The 14369-nt window shown below is 36.0% G+C and overlaps 1 protein-coding gene across 1 annotated transcript in view; it reads left to right on the forward strand.

Moving 5' to 3' along the window:
* THSD7A (thrombospondin type 1 domain containing 7A) overlaps positions 1–14369 on the forward strand; it is a 743356-nt gene that overhangs the window by 455344 nt on the left and 273643 nt on the right. Inside the window, exon 5 of the mRNA XM_061198529.1 lies at positions 11489–12320. Coding sequence (XP_061054512.1) covers positions 11489–12320 — 832 coding nt within the window. The remainder of the gene's footprint in view (positions 1–11488; positions 12321–14369) is intronic.

Genomic DNA, 14369 nt, shown 5'->3' on the forward strand with positions numbered 1-14369 from the left:
ACAAGGAGGGTCTATTAGATCTATAATTGGCTCTTCCCTTTTTGCTTGAAGGTTTCAAATAAATTGCTTCTAGGCCTAAGGAATTTAAGAATTCCCCAAGGCTTTGAACTTGGCAATAACTTCCTAGAACCTTGGCACCATGTTGCTATATCCAGAATTTTCTCGAAGTTTCATGAGATTATAGATTGAATATAAAAACTTTTGGCTAAAGTTTGTTGTAGCATTATATGTTTTTTTATTGTGGTAAAATGTACATAGTATAAAATTTGCCTTTTTACCATTTTAATTGAACAATTCAGTGACGCTAAGTATATTCGTATTGTTGTGCAACCATATTACCAGTAACCATCTCCAGAACATTTTCATCATCCCAAACGGAAACTGCCCACATCAAGCAGTAATTCCCCATTCCCTCCTTCCTTTAGCCCCTGGTAACATTCTGCCTCTGTTTCTAAGAATTTGGCCATTCCAGGTACCTCATATAAGTGAGATCATACAATATTTGTCCTTTTGTGTCTGACTTATCTCACTTAGCCTAAGTTTTCAAGGCTCATCCATCTTGTAGCGTGTATGAGAATTTCATTCTTTTTTAAGGATGAATAATATTCAATTTTATGTATATACCATATTTTGATGTTTCCACCTTTTGTAGTGCTTTCTTATCTTAATACATATCTATTTTCTTTCCTGTCACAGCACCTAGCACATTGTAAGCCCACACTAAATGTCTGTTAAATGAATAAATAAACATGATAAAAATTCAGGCATCTTCAGCCTTTAGCAATTTTGTCCTGAAGGTATAGTGTTCATACAAAGATAGATGACTTTGGTTTGGCATTTTTAGAAGAAAAACAAAAAACAAACAAAAACCATCATTTGCTAAGCATGAGATGTCACTTATGTGCCATCTCCAATCCACATGGCTTCACCTCCACCTCCAGTCACTCCTGTGACTTCCAATTTTGCACAGGTTTAACTAGATTCATGTAGGTGAAAACTGACTGCAACTTATCATAGGCTGAGCAGTCTACTTTCCCAGAGCTTCTCTGACATTGTAGTGCAAGACGCCTGCAGAAACCCACTTAGCACTCATTCTCGCACAGCTTGAAATTGTGAGGGAGTTAATGATCATGGGACCATTCTTGACCAATGGGGAATAGGGGCAAGAGGATAAATGCTTTGCAATATCACCTGCTAGGCTGACATACAGTAGCTTACTGCTGAGAGTTACTAAGACTGACTTTTTGATAGATGGAGATGATAGATTGAGATGAATTGTAGGTAAGAAGTGAGGCATTTTGTGTTAGGGTCTAACATAACATCCTTGGAGGAATTACAGAAATTAGTGCCACATCAAACATTCAAAAGATACAGGAGACATGGTCCACATCATATTCCTGTCTAATTGACCTGTGTTGTTTCTAAAAAAGGTAATACAAAACTGGATGGATCATAGAAGATGACAGCAAGCTGCTGTAAACTTAACCACGTGTTAGGCCCAGTTGCAGCTGCTATGAAAGATGTGGTATTTAAACTACAACAAATCAACACAGTGTTAGGCCCTTGGTATGCAGATACTGATCTAGCAAAGGTGTTTTCTTCAATTCTCGTTAGTAAAAAGGATCAAAAGCTCTTTGCTTTTACTTGAGACTATATAACAGACGCAATCACTCCCTTACCCTGGGGATAGTTAACACTTCTGCCTTTTGTCAAAAAGCACGTCACACTAGTCCACTATATTCGTGACATGACATGGATTTGGTGACTAGGAAGGGATTATTTATTAGAGATATCCTAATTAAAAAAACCAGGGGCACCCTCAACACTCTGACTGGAAATCTGAGATCATCCAGTTCATAAGGTGTATTTTCTACTTTACATGACTGTAGGTGACAGTATTGCTTAAACTTTGTCATGATATAAGAATCCCCTTTCCTCAAATTTCTGTAACATTCTCCTCACTTCTTTTCTTTAAATTAATTTTTATTGGAGTATAGTTGATTTCAGTGTTGTGTTAGTTTCTGCTGGACAGCAAAGTGAATCAGGTATACATATACATGTATCTACTCTTTTTTAGATTCTTTTCCCATATAGGTCATTACAGAGTTTTGAGCAGAGTACCCTGTGCTCTACAGTAGGTCCTTATTAGTTATCTATTATATATATATTAGTGTGTATGTGTCAATCCCAATCTCCCAATTTATCCCTCCTTCCCTTCCCCCTTGGTAACCATAAGTTTGTTGTCTACATCTGTGACTGTATTTCTGTTTTGTAAATAAGTTCATTTGTACCATGTTTTAAAGATTCCACATATAAGCGATATCATATGATATTTGTCTTTCTCTGTCTGACTTCTTTCACTCAGTATGACAATCTCTAGGTCCATCCATGTCGCTGCAAATGGCATTATTTCATTCTTTTTAATGGCTGAGTAATATTCCATTGTATATATGTACCACATCTTCTTCATTCATCTGGTTGATGAACAAATAGGTTGCTTCCATGGCTTGGCTATCGTAAATAGTGCTGCAGTGAACATTGGGGTGCATGTATCTTTTTGAATTATGGTTTTCTCAGGGTATATGCCCAGTAGTGGGAATGCTGGGTCGTATGGTAGTTCTATTTTTAGTTTTATAAGGAACCTCCATACTGTTCTCTATAGTGGATGTACCAATTTACATTCCCACCAACAGTGTAGGAGGGTTCCCTTTTCTCCACACCCTCTCCAGCATTTATTGTTTGTAGATTTTTTGATGATGACCATTCTGACTGGTGTGAGGTGATACCTCATTGTAGTTTTGATTTGCATTTCTCTAATAATTAGTGATGTTGAACATCTTTTCATGTGCATCTTGGCCATCTGTATGTCTTCTTTGGAGATCCCACTTCTTTTTAAGTTCTTACTGGCAGCTGCCATTAGCCTTCTTCTAACAGTCTTTTTTTAAAAAAGTACCTTTGGCTTTTACTAACACTTTCCTCATTGTCCTTCCAGCTCTGCCCACTGCCTGGTTCCAATATGCCACTCCCATATTTTAAATTTTTGGTTGTGGCAGCATACGTCTTCAAGGACCATAGTCTGTGTTAGGTATCTATTGCTACGTAACAAATTACCTCAAAATTTAGCTGATTACAGCCAGTAAAATTTATTATCTCAGTTTCCATGTGTCAGAAATTTGGAAGCAACTTAGCTGGGGGGTTCTGACTCAAGGTCTCTCATGAGGCTGTGGTCAAGACTGGCCAGGCCTGCAGTTATCTGAAGGTTGACAGGTGCTGAAGGATCTGCTTCCAAGGAGATCATGGGTCAACAGACTTGCATGGAGTCTAACCTAAAGAAATCACCACTGATGCATGCAGAGTTTAAGAGATTAAGTCACATAAAAATGAAATCTTTTTGTGTGAGAAAAAAGCATTTCACAACTTTATCACAAATATTCCTCATAACATTGATACTTAGCTTCTGGTTCAGATAGTGTTATGAGACGATGGAAGTTAATGACATGGTACATGCTCTATTCTGTTTTACAAATGGGAAAAATCAAGATTCAAAGAGGTTAAGTAATTTTCGTAAGAGAGATCAAGTTGATAGGGCCTGAAAATAGATTACTATATTTGGCAACTGTGAAGTCAGCTGTCCTAGTCACTGATTCATCATTCATTGTCTCATCAGATTTAAAGAGCTTGTTCTAATTTTTGTACATTTAATTTGATACTCATATAATTTCTTATTAAAGTTTAATTACTTATGGAAGATGAAAGCTCAGCTTGACTTCACAGTGATCTCTCCTTATCCACCAAACTGATTTGTCATTTGAGAGTTATATTTTAAATTAAAGTGAAATTAAATTAAAACTCAAGTCAAAAAAGTTATGAGCACTCCTTTTTTTTCCTTTAAAAAGAAAATTTAATCCATTTTAGGTCAGTGAATATTCAAAATTTAGTTGTTTTTATGTTGATAAATCTACACAAAGGGGTCTCTTAGAGAGAGTACATACTTATAATTAAATCAATTAGTATAATATAGAATGGTACAGTATACCAGGCATTCAGTTTACCAATCTGTGGGATTATTTCAAGACAGACATTTAAGATCACATGTTTGCTTCTATGCACAGCAAAAATCCTTTGAAATGACCAAAATGAATACAAAATAAAAAAACTTATTTTTCAGTGTTGGAAAAAAGGGAGGATACTAGCAATTCTCCAGAAGGTTTGAGGTCTTATGTAGACCACAGTACATAAAGGATTGTATTTAAGGGAATAAAGACTATCTGTGTAGTTAAAATAGTCAAAAGATGGACCCTCTGAGGAAATAAGCACATCAGATTCCCCCAACAGAAGCCCAAATTTGGAAAACTAGCAGTCTGTAGCTACCAGGGAAAAAAATGTGGATTCATAAATGGCTGTTTGAAGGGCAAACTGGTACATTTGGGTTGACACATTTGTAATACCAGATGTATCAAAAGCTTGAAAATTTGCAAAACTCTTGGCTAAATTACCTGACCAATATATAACAATCGATGTTTATTGTAACATTCTGTATAGTGTTGGAAAAAATTTTTTATAAGACCTAAATTTCCGCAAATAGAATATCAATTAGATAAATCATGGTAAATTGATACAACATGCCATACAACCATAGTATAGATCTAATTGTGCAAACATGAAGAACATATGAGATTAACTGTCTAGTAGGGTCAGTCTGTGTGTGTGTGTGTGTGTGTGTGTGTGTGTGTATACCTGAGCCCTCCAACATTTATTGAAACAGAGTTATTTTTATAGCATATTGTGTAGTTAAAAAGCAAATTATAAAACAACTTATAGGATGACCTTAAATTTATTTAAATATATTTTTAATTGCCTAATAGGATGACAGCAAAATATGAAGACTAGTTACCTTTAGTTTATGGGATTTATGAAGAATTTTCTTTCCTGATAATTAGCAGTAATTTCTAGGTTTTTTTCCTACACTGATTTGCTCAAGTAAAAACGAAGAGAATTTTTTAAAAGTTCTGTGACTTAATCAAGACAGTGTATGGTACTGGCACAAAAACAGAAATATAGATCAATGGAACAGGGTAGAAAGCCCAGAAATAAACCCATGCACATATGGTCACCTTATTTTTGGTAAAGGATGCAAGCATATACAGTGAAGAAAAGACAGCCTCTTCAATAAGTGGTGCTGGGAAAACTGGACAGCTACATGTAAAAGTATGAAATTAGAACACTCCCTGACACCATACACAAAAATAAACTCAAAATGGATTAAAGACCTAAATGTAAGGGCAGACACTATAAAACTCTTAGAGGAAAACATAGGCAGAACTCTCTATGACATAAATCACAGCAAGATCCTTTTTGATCCACCTCCTAGAGAAATGGAAATAAAAACAAAAATAAACAAATGGGACCTAATGAAACGTAAAAGCTTTTGCACAGTAAAGGAAACCATAAACAAGACAAAAAGACAACCCTGAGAATGGGAGAAAATATTTGCAAATGGAGCAACTGACAAAGGATTAATCTCCAACATTTACAAGCAGCTCATGCAGCTCAATATCAAAAAAACAAACAACCCAATCCAAAAATGGGCAGAAGACCTAAAGCGACATTTCTCCAAAGAAGATATACAGATTGCCAACAAACACATGAAAGGATGCTCAACATCATTAATCATTAGAGAAATGCAAATCAAAACCACAATGAGGTATCACCTCACAGCTTTCAGAATGGCCATCATCAAAAAATCTACAAACAATAAATGCTGGAGAGGGTGTGGAGAAAAGGGAACCCTCTTGCACTGTTGGTGAGAATGTAAATTGATACAGCTACTATGGAGAACAGTGTGGAGGTTCTTTAAAAAACTAAAAATAGAACTACCATATGACCCAGCATTCCCACTACTGGGCATATACCCTGAGAAAACCATAATTCGAAAAGAGACATGTACCACAATGTTCACTGCAGCTCTATTTACAATAGCCAGGACATGGAAGCAACCTAAGTGTCCATCGACAGATGAACGGATAAAGAAGATGTGGCACATATATACAATGGAGTATTACTCAGCCATAAAAAGAAATGAAATTGAGTTATTTGTAGTGAGGTGGATGGACCTAGAGTCTGTCATACAGAGTGAAGTAAGTCAGAAAGAGAAAAGCAAATACCGTATGCTAACACATATATATGGAATCTTAAAAAAAAAAAAAATGGTTCTGATGAACCTAGGGGCAGGACAGGAATCAAGACGCAGACGTAGAGAATGGACTTGAGGACACAGGGAGGGAGAAGGGTAAGCTGGGACGAAGTGAGAGAGTGGCATGGACATATATACACTACCAAATGTAAAATAGATAGCTAGTGGGAAGCAGCTACATAGCACAGGGAGATCAGCTCGGTGCTTTGTGACCACCTAGAGGGGAGGGATAGGGAAGGTGGGAGGGAGGCACAAGAGGAGGAGATATGGGGATATATGTATACGTATAGCTGATTTACTTTGTTATACAGCAGCAACTAACTCAACATTGTAAAGCAATTATACTCCAGTAAAGATATTTAAAAAAAAATCTGTGACTTGTATATTTCAAAATAGGATACTGTGCAGCATTCATGAGACAGAATTTCATATATTACTAAGTTGTTTGTGTATTCCTTGATCATGGTAAACTAGGACATGCTGTTCCATAAACAAATCCAGGAGGGAAAATGCACCATCTCATTTGAAGGATGCAAACATATTTAGTCAAACAAGAAACTGGCTCATCTGAGAGTTTTATAGCAAACAGGGACAGAAAGTAGTTTGCATAATTTTCTCATGCTCCTTTTATAGTGTTTATCTTTTATAAGGCTCTTTGGAACAGTTGCTAGCCACCTGTCAATAATGTGGCCTTTTATAGACTCAACCTTTTATTGTTCTCATGCCCTTGACATATAGAAAAACAATCTTTGAAGGAGTCAGTGTTGAATAGGGTGGGCAACGTACTAATTTTAAATTTAAAAGACTGTCTTTTGTAGACTGACATAAAGAGAGAGTTTTGAATGACGTGAAGAGAATAGGCATGTTATGAAATCTTCCTTAGGGGGAATAAAAATAAATTCATTATTTTATCAACATTTTTGGAAATTGAGTTAAGAATTATATTTAAAGCACTAGTCAGTGGAAAACGAAGCCAAGTAGCATTCATTTAAAGTTGTTGTAACAATTTTGCATAATATTGCATCAGTTCCAAGTGAAAATATTTGTATTGTGAGTCTAACAATTACATAAATATTTTGTATATGCAAACATTTGTTTTAACTTCTTTTTAGTGGAATAAGATGTCCAGTATGTTTTTCTCAATTTACATAAAATCTGTCAAGCTAAGTGTTCTACATGTATTTTTTAACCTACATCCTAGAAGTGCTTTCATGATACTGAATGAACACAATCCTACAAATCTGTATGCAGGAATACATTTCCATCCATAAAGGGACATTATCCAAGCCCTTAAGTAGAAAGGTGCCTATCTTTTGTTTTGCACAATTAGATTCCAAGTTCTCTGTATATAATCATGAACAAGAATAATAAAGGAAGCAAGTTTCAAACCAATGGAAATTCTTTCTATTCTTGTTAAAAATACAAACATCCTGATACACATACACACACACACACACTCACGCAGACACATTTCCAACACCACCATTTCCCACTCTTAGTAATATGAGATATGGGGCTACAATTTAATATTTGTGCAGAGACCTATGAATTAAATATCATATTCTCATATTGTGCTTGGGAGACAACTTCATGTTTTTCTTGATAGAGTTTGCATATTGTGCTTTTCAAATTGCACTTTAAAACATTTGTACTTCTTGAAACATGGTAGCTAATTGGGCTGATAATTCTTAGCTGCCAAGAGCAATTTTAGATGTGGTTCTCTTTCTGTTCAGTATGTGATTATTTTAAGACTACTTGGTGGACAGAACTAGACAGCCCTTCATCTGGTGTGCAGTGGTGAAGATCTGATTTTTCAAGAGGTCTGTTAATTGGACACAAGTGCAATACCCATGGTGTAATGAAAAGTTATGATAGCAGATAAGATACCCTGCAAAGTGAATGAGTTTTCTTTAGGTTCAATTGTGATTATATTGCCACCTCTACTTTCACTGGTGACTTCATGCGTTTTTTTTACCCCTTTAGCCTAGTATTTTTATAGATCTCTAGAATTTTCTTGGGATAGCCTATCTTCTGGTTCTCAATGTAAATATACTTGGAATAAAATAAACCCAACAATGTTATCTATTACTAGCTGGTTAATAGGAATCTATGATAGTATTTTTGGAATGGAAATTGAATTGAATTTGTATATAGAATGTATGCTTTTTCTAGTTATCTAAGTCAACTTTAGAAATGCTTATTCATTATCAATGTATATGAAATAGTGTAGAATTTTTCTCAAACTCAGTTTCTTTCTTTCTGTTGGCATTGATATCAATGCCTTGGATAATAAAATCTGCAAACTAAATTCTCTCTTTTCTGAACAAAATAACTGAGGAAATTCATTCAAAAGCCAGCCATGAAAATTAAAAGACATGATCAAACCAAATGTTGCAGAAGATAGGCAAAGTTCTGTTCTTAAGGAGTCACTGAGTCAGTCTAATGTGATAAACAGATATTGGCAAACTATTATTTAATAAACTAATTGAAATTGTGGTAAACATGATGTGAGAGACATGCGGAGTGTTCTAAGAATGTGTAAGAAGGGATCTTTCCCTAATTTGATGTTTGTAAACCATGGATCATTTTCAAAGTAACCATCATTCACTTTTATTTTTGAAGAAACTTATAAGAAAGGTTGGAGTTTTCTGATAAAATTTGGTTTATAAGAGTAATATCTTCACCCATCCTTATTTTGTCTAGGGTAAATTTCAAACGTAGTAGTTAACTAGTGTTGTATAGTTCTGCTTCATAGTTTTAGAGGGTTTGTTTTTTAGTTTGTGTTTTCCTTACTCAGTAATAACACACAGACTTAAGGTCAGTCCACATTTTGTATACTCAGATTTCGGTAATAAAATATTAATTTTCATCAGTTAGTTGAAACACACCCATTAATAGTAGTACAACCTACCTAAAGAGTACAATTAAATATTTTTAAGTGCCAGATTTGTAACTTTTCTATAAAAATTTTTTGTTTTTACTTGGAGGATAAAAGACTAACTTCTTAATAGTCCTAGTCTGATTCATCAGTCTAATTTCATAATTAATATCAAAGATTAGAAAACAAAGTATCAAGAAGTTCTCCTGAATTACACCTGGGTTTTACACTTTGAGTTAATGCAAGACACTTATATTTTGAAATTTAGACTTAATGGCATATAGCTTACTCCTAACTTGATGGTCCAACATAAATGTATCTTTATATGCTGTATTTAGGATGAGAAATAAAGATTACTGTTGTTCAAGTATGAAGGGGAAAAGGAATAAATAGCAAAGATTTATGGAATTAACTAAAATTTCATACATTTTACTGTGTTCCCTTGAGAAGGGTCCCACGTTCTGATTCCCAAACTGGATATTTAGGAAATCTCTAAGAGAGCATCAACAGATTTATGAATATATATTTTCCTTTGACAAATTAAAAATAAGATTAAAATATTATCAGGTATTCCATGTTTACAGATGTAATAAACTCACTGACATTCTTAGCTCATAAAGTTTTGACATCAGCACTCTGGGAAAGCTGTTTCCCTAAATGTATTTTAAGCCACTTGTAATGCTCTACATATGCATATGAACTTCATAAAGTAATGATATAGGTATGCCAAATTTTCATGCAACTGTGGTTAGTTAGCACAATATTTTCAGTCAATCTGTTTTCTATTTACAACTCCATCATTCCATTTGTAATGAAGTTAATATCTTCAAGTTGTAAACATCTTCCTAGTTAAACAAAATTAAATGTTTAAATATAAGCACATTCTTCATATTTCATTCTTTGTAGATTAATTGTTTTGTATAGGAGTATCTAAGTCTCAAGGTCTGAAATCTAGGATAAATAATAAAAATAAAAGTCAGAACTGGAATCTAAAATCCAGGACGGTTTTTTTATTCATTTAAGATGTGAACTTGGCAAGTCACCTCCCCTCCTTGTCACTTGTTTTCCTCATTCATAGAGTGAATCTGTTGGCGTAGTTTAGTGGTTTTTACTTTTCAGCGACAGAAGCCTCTTCTTAGACAAAATCTATGTATAATCTCAACATACATAAAAATAAATAATAATAATGGAGCTTTTCTTAGGGAAGCAGCAATGAGGGAGGAAGGGAGTGGGGTGGGGCTGAGTGACCTTAGAGCCGGACCCTGTATGCTGCTTGCCCCCTTCCCGCACAGCCTATTGAAGATGGCTCTAGTCTACATCAAATCATTCCTCAAATGCCAGGGACCACATTTTGAAAATCATGTAATTATATGATTATTACATTTCTTTAAAATTCCAAAATAATGTAATCTCTATTACATAAATTGCTATTTGTCTATTAAAGCCTTGAGAATCCTATTATCTACCTTAAAAGAAGAAATGATATATGCAAATATAAGTAGGTTTCAATCTATGATAAGAAGGATTCTAAGGTAAAAAGCCCACATTTCATCTTAAAGCCACTGACTTAAGTATTCCATAAAATTGCTCCATAATGCCAAGTAGTTCATATTTAGGAAATGAATAAATTGATAAAACTCGAAGTAACCCTTTAACATGCAGAAAATTCCAAAAATCTTTTAGTTAAATTTTAATTCTCTTACCCATCTTTCCATTTCACTGTGGAGATGAGAAAAAAAAATTTTTTTTTTGTAAATTTAAAGGCAGAATGTGCTAGAATGAAGAATTTTTCACTTCCCAGCTTTGGTTACAAGAAAGTAAACACTTCTGTCAGCACACACGTATGCAACTAATAGGTTCTTTCAGTCATAGTATGTACAACAACAGAAAATGAGAGGGAAGAGAGCATATTCTACAAAATAGTTAATTGCCCAGGAAAAGAAAAGTCTGCAGGAGACAAAGTTCTTCACAAGCAGCCGTTTTCTTTGCCAATTAGTGAAATGAATTTGATGGTTATGAGGCAGGAGAAATGGGTTTTCACTGTGACTAGTTTCTAATGTGAGCAAGGGTTCTCTGCCTACCTAAAATTAAGCAAGGGTTCTTAATGAGCCGAGGGTTCTCTCCCTACTTAAAATTAAGAAAATGAATAAAAGCAAGTTTTCAGTAATCCCAAAAGGACTCAAAATGAACTTGTCCCAGCAGTTACCTTATATAGACTCTGTGACACAGTTCCCCTTCTGCAAAAATACTGAGGGTAGATCATTACTTTCCAACAGTCATGTACAGAGACCTACTTTATAACAGTTCAGGGAAGTTAATGTACTAGAAGTGCCTTTGTACTTGAAGTGCCTTTCTGGAACGTGAAGTAATTTGTAGTTTTCTTCTAGTAGCACTGTTAACTCTTGTATCGTTTTTAGGTCCATGGGGCCGATGCATGGGAGACGAATGTGGTCCAGGAGGCATTCAGACCCGGGCTGTGTGGTGTGCTCATGTGGAAGGATGGACAACGTTGCATACAAACTGCAAGCAGGCCGAGAGACCCAGTAACCAGCAAAATTGTTTCAAAGTTTGTGACTGGCACAAAGAGTTATACGACTGGAGGCTGGGACCCTGGAATCACTGTCAGCCTGTGATTTCAAAAAGCCTGGAGAAACCCCTTGAGTGCGTTAAAGGGGAAGAAGGCATTCAGGTGCGAGAGATAATGTGCATCCAGAAAGAGAAAGACATCCCTGCGGAGGATATCATTTGTGAGTACTTTGAGCCCAAGCCTCTTCTGGAACAGGCCTGCCTCATCCCCTGCCAGCAAGATTGCATTGTGTCTGAGTTTTCTGCCTGGTCGGAATGCTCCAAGACTTGTAGCAGTGGGCTTCAGCACCGGACGCGTCACGTGGTGGCGCCCCCCCAGTTTGGAGGCTCAGGCTGTCCAAATCTGACTGAGTTTCAGGTGTGCCAGTCCGGTGCCTGTGAAGCTGAAGAGAGCATGTACAGCTTACAGGTGGGGCCCTGGAGCACGTGCTCGATACCCCACTCGAGGCAAGTAAGACAAGCAAGGAGACGTGGGAAGAATAAAGAACGGGGCAAGGACCGAGGGAAAAGAGTGAAGGATCCGGAGGCCCGTGAACTGATCAAGAAAAAGAGAAATAGAAACAGACAGAACCGACAAGAGAACAAATATTGGGACATCCAGATTGGATACCAGACCAGAGAAGTTATGTGTACTAACAAGACGGGGAAAGCTGCTGATTTGAGGTAACATTTTATTACCATTAAATAAGCATGTCTCTCTGTCAAGACCATGGGCTAGAGAGTACTTAAGACCTGCTGTACTAAGTCCTGGAATTCATATGTGTACACCTAGGATGAGCTACCCCCAAGTGGGACATTTTCCACTTGAAGACATTTAAGCTTTTGTGGTTTTCCTGAAGTTACCTCTGTTTTGTACATGTTTAGGCACTATACCACTAGAGGTAATTTAAATTTTCCTGTCAAAATCTAAAGCATGAGAGATTCTCCATGAGATGATATTGCTTCTTTAGGTCAGCAATGCTGTTTTCACCTATAATGGCGAAAAAAAAAAAAACGTAGCGGGCTGGAGTTTGGGAATTTTCAATTCAGATACTTATTTTAGTAAGAATAAGGCACACTTATAATCTCCCCAAGTTTATAGCATGTTCAGAATTACCCTATAAACAAAATCTAAACAACCACCCAGGGAGCTATACTTAAGAATAGTTCCTTTTACATTTTATAATAACTCTCCCCAGAGAAGAAGAGGGAAGCCAGCAGAAAATAAGGTAAGTAGAGGTTATTTAATCATGAGTAGCTTACTTTAGAAAACATGTAGTTAATTGACTGCACTGTCTAGACAGAAATTATTTGTCACATTATCTCTGGGTAAATAATGACTATTTTATGAAAGACTTCTCATGCATGATTTATTTCTTGTGAAAATATTCATTGAGGATCATCTAAAGGGTATGATGTTTTCTGGATATTCTAAATTTTGCTCTTGGATAAGCCAGACCATCTGGGAGGGGCTTATTTGGATCATTTGCATAATTGCTTCTTCTGAAATATTTATGCAGCTATGATTTGGACTGAACTGAGAGAAATTATGGCAACATCACTCAGAATTTTATATCATATTTATTGTAGAAATGACATTGGAAGTGTCATCTACTCCATTGCACAGTCTGTTCTCTTGATTAAAAACACATAAGATAAATTTCGCTGAAGTCTCAACCCATGTGCTTCTGGTGAGCATCTGGATCGTTTTCCTTATGGCCCCTGGAAATCTTGTTATAGATCACATTTTCCCGTTTACCTTGGGAACGTAAGTAGGACTGTGTGGCATGCGTGTTGTTTACTAATTGCCCCCACCGGCTTCATGTTCTTCTCACCCTCATTATTTTCTTTCATTCATTCTTGTCTAATGATTTTGCTCTCTATGGATTTTGAAAGCTGACTGAAAGCCTTTTTGGAGCAGGATATAGTTTAAATAAGTGAGTAAACAAACAATTGATGTATCTGCCTAAGACAATTTCTTTCATCATACCATTGTTCTGGTCGCTATTTTTAGGATATTTGTTACTCCCTCTTTGTACATACACAATTGGTTTTTCTTTCAGCCGTACAGTAATTTGCTCTCTCTGTTCTGAGGTCATCAATCCAACTCTTTTCCTGGTCTTGCTAAAGGCTGCTTCTCCTGCCTTCATTCCCCAGGTTCCCTGTAACTCCTTGAGAGAGAGAGAGAGAGAGGGAGAGGGAGAGAGAAAGAGAGAGTGAGAGAGAGAGTGTGTGTGTGTGTGTGTGTGTGTGTGTGTGTGTGTGTGTGTGTGTGTTCACCTCTGATTCTGTGTCATGAACATTTTAATTTCAATCCCTGTTTAATTCTTTTCTGACTGTCCTTTTCCTGGTGATTTTCTGATCTCTTTTCCTGAAGTATTACAGTTATATTAGTTACTTGGCTCCCACCATGTAATTGAATAAGCCTCCAAGGCAACTTGAGTTGTCTGCTGCTGTCGCTAGGTTAATATGCTGTAGACATTTAATTTCATGTTGACTACTCAATTAAAAGTATAATTAGGGTAGTAGCTACTACTGCATAGAGCCTGATATTTCCATCCAGTTATTTGTAAGCAAATAGATATAAAAATCTGTAGATCCTCTGCCGGGTGCTCATATTCCATTAGAAATACCGTATCTATTCTAATAAAATGGTAGTTGCATGTATGTTATAACTTACTAGGGTATAAATTAAATATTATGTTAAACAAATTGCTTCTTAATATTTCTCTT

Source organism: Eubalaena glacialis, chromosome 8 (assembly GCF_028564815.1).
Source record: "Eubalaena glacialis isolate mEubGla1 chromosome 8, mEubGla1.1.hap2.+ XY, whole genome shotgun sequence".
Taxonomy (NCBI): Eukaryota; Metazoa; Chordata; class Mammalia; order Artiodactyla; family Balaenidae; genus Eubalaena; species Eubalaena glacialis.